The sequence below is a fragment of the Ooceraea biroi genome, chromosome 6 (assembly GCF_003672135.1).
Source record: "Ooceraea biroi isolate clonal line C1 chromosome 6, Obir_v5.4, whole genome shotgun sequence".
In the NCBI taxonomy this organism is placed as follows: domain Eukaryota; kingdom Metazoa; phylum Arthropoda; class Insecta; order Hymenoptera; family Formicidae; genus Ooceraea; species Ooceraea biroi.
This window is the reverse complement of record NC_039511.1, coordinates 7,638,795-7,641,639: the sequence shown is the minus strand read 5'-3', so window position 1 is coordinate 7,641,639 and position 2,845 is coordinate 7,638,795. Positions and strand designations below refer to the sequence as shown.

Genomic DNA, 2,845 nt, shown 5'->3' with positions numbered 1-2,845 from the left:
AGGAATGTGTTCTCATTGTGTTCTCCGTATGTTCGCGAGAAATATTTACATCATGCAAAATTATCAAATGACATTGAAATTATTTACAGAAAAGGTGTGAAAAGTCGAAGATCCATACGAAATCACTGAATTTATTTTGTTTATAACCTTTTAATAAACAATGAGCGACGGCTAAAACCTTTTGAAGGTCACTCAGGAGGGTGACCTTTATAATATATGTCAAGGTCAAGGTCATCCGAGGGTGCTCCGTTAAACTATATAATTACCCTTTTTTATTTCTCTCATGTGAGCAAAACTAAAAAGAAAGAAAAGAAGATAAAAGAAAGGTAATGTAGTAAATAATAATTTAGTAAATGAATAAATTTCTTTTTAAAATACAAAACGTAATAATTAAAAAGTACTTTTTTTATTTTTTTTAACCTTCTCTCATGTGATGAATTAATTTACAGTTTTAAACTTTTTTATTTTCTCTCATTTGAGCAAACCTAAAAAGAAAGAAAATAAAATAAAAGAAAGGTAATATAGTAAATAATAATTTAGTAAATGAATAAATTTCCTTTTAAAACCAATGGCTTTTTAAAATACAAAACGTAATAATTAAAAAATACTTTTTTTATTTTTTTAACCTTCTCTCATGTGATGAATAAATTTCCATTTTTTGATTTTTTGATTTTCTCTCATGTGTGCAACGACAAAAAGAAAAAAGAAAGATAATTTAGTAAATGAATAAATTTCATTTTAAAACCAATTTCTTTTAAAATAAAAAACTTAATAATTTAATAACTTAAAAATTGAATAACTTATTAACAACAACTAACAATAATAATAATAATGTGTGCGTATGCTCGTGTATATGCATATATTATGTGTGCGTTTTTGCAATTAAATTAATTTTGTAATAATTATAAAAACTTTAAAAGTCACTTGATTAGATAATTGTTTTACTGTTTTTCAGTAATAGAAGGATTTTTAAAAAGTAATTTAAAAAATTTTTTTATCTTCTCTCATGTGAGGCTAAAACAAAAAGAAGGAAAAGAAAATAAAAGAAAGGTAATTTAGTAAATGAATAAATTTACATTTTTATTTAAAATATTATAACAGAATGTTGATAAATGATACCGTAATGGAGTTAGAAGGTCATAAAAATGACGCAATAAATAGTATTGAAAAATTACATTTGCAAGAACAAGATGAGAAAGAAAAAGATGAAGTGAATTTAACATCGAACGAGGATATCGATGCAATACAAATGTATGATTCAACGATGTAAGTATAAAAAAGTTGATTATCGATAAGTCATTCTACATCACTATTAATGTTAAAATGTACACATTTACTAATTTATATTCTTATTATTATTAAATTATTATTAATATTAATAATAATATGTTATTATAAACCAAAATGAATTAAAAACTACTTTAATATGTGTTGACTAATTCATATAATAATTATAATAATTTATTTTTAAATATTATAGCGAAATAGTAGGTTTCATTGATGGTATTGAGGCACCCCGTTATGTAGGTGAAAATAAACACTTTAAATTTTTTAAATTTTATATTAATAACGGTTGTGGAAAACGAATACAAATAGTTGCATGGAACGATGAAATTGATTGTATCGAACATAAAATCAAATCAAATTCTGTAAGTGTTTCATATTTTCATTTATAAAAATAAGTTTTTATTTATCATTATTACAGTTTTATTATAGTTACAGTTTATTATAGTTAAATTCGATTTGTTTATATGTGGATAATAAATTATACCTACATTTAACTTGATTTATTATATAAACATAATATAACATTTCATAACATTTATCTTTATTGTTTCAAAGTGTCGAATAACAGTACATTAATACGTTTAAATTATTCTTAGATCATACATATATTTGGACGGAGTTCAAGCAAGAATACCTAAAATTGCTAACTATAATAACGGAACTGTACCGTTTGAATTACATATTCGAAGCAATACTGTTGTTACAATATTAGGACAATATAATCCATCCAATTTAAGTAATAATGAGGCAAAAGAAATTGAAATAAACGCTATATTAAATACGTTTGGACGAGTCAGTAAGTTTACTTATTGAATTTTAAGACAATTTATTTTGAAAAAAAATATAAAGTGATAATAAATCTGTCAATGCTCGTGTCAAAATAAAAAAACTTAACAACTTAATAACTTAAAAATTGAATAATTTAATAACAACAACTAATAACAACAACAATAATAATAATAATGTGTGTGTATGCTCGTGTATGTGTATATATTATGTGTACGTTTTTGAACATAGGTCAAATCTCTTATAATTAAAAAATAAAAATCACTTAATTATATAATTGTAATATATAATTGGGCTAGACTTCCGTATGCGACCCACCTCCGATTTTGACGAATTTTTACAGACATGTAGTACATACTATATGAAGTCTATGACAAAAGTGCGAATGTGCGGAAACGTGTAGTTTCTAAGGTATTCAAATTTTTATTATTGAGTTAAATTTAGGATTGGTAAATCTACCGATTAGCGTACCCACCTCCTATCACCTTGTCCTTGACATATATTATAGAGGTCACTCTCCTGAGTAACCTTCAAAAGGTTTTAGTCGTCGGTCGTTGTTTACTAAAAAGTTATTAACAAAAGAAGTTTAATGATTTTGCACGAATTTTCAGCCGTCCACGACAAGCAAAAGGTTATATTTTCCGAAACTGGAGCCCCGGACACATACGCTCGGTTTCAGCCCGCTTCACGGGAGGGCGGGGGGCAGGGGCTTCGCCCCCCCCCCCCCGCCAGAACCAGTGTAACAAATTTCACACAGATTTTGATCACTTGG

At 26.3% G+C, this 2,845-nt stretch overlaps 1 protein-coding gene across 1 annotated transcript; it reads left to right on the top strand.

The window, feature by feature from the left end:
* Positions 1–842: 842 nt before the first annotated feature.
* On the top strand, positions 843–2,168 carry LOC113562119. Its single transcript, XM_026970433.1, has 3 exons — positions 843–1,266; positions 1,481–1,649; positions 1,884–2,168. The coding sequence occupies exons 1-3, from the start codon at positions 1,103–1,105 to the stop codon at positions 1,923–1,925; spliced, it is 375 nt and encodes a 124-aa protein (XP_026826234.1). The 5' UTR covers positions 843–1,102; the 3' UTR covers positions 1,926–2,168.
* Positions 2,169–2,845: the final 677 nt, after the last annotated feature.

What these genes read in the sequence shown, in the direction of transcription:
- LOC113562119 (XM_026970433.1), top strand. Translation starts at nt 1,103, where the DNA reads ATGTTGATAAATGATACCGTAATGGAGTTAGAAGGTCATAAAAATGAC. An exon ending in CAAATGTATGATTCAACGAT is followed by an intron (nt 1,267 to 1,480) that starts GTAAGTATAAAA and finishes TAAATATTATAG; the next exon opens with CGAAATAGTAGGTTTCATTG. An exon ending in ATAAAATCAAATCAAATTCT is followed by an intron (nt 1,650 to 1,883) that starts GTAAGTGTTTCA and finishes AATTATTCTTAG; the next exon opens with ATCATACATATATTTGGACG.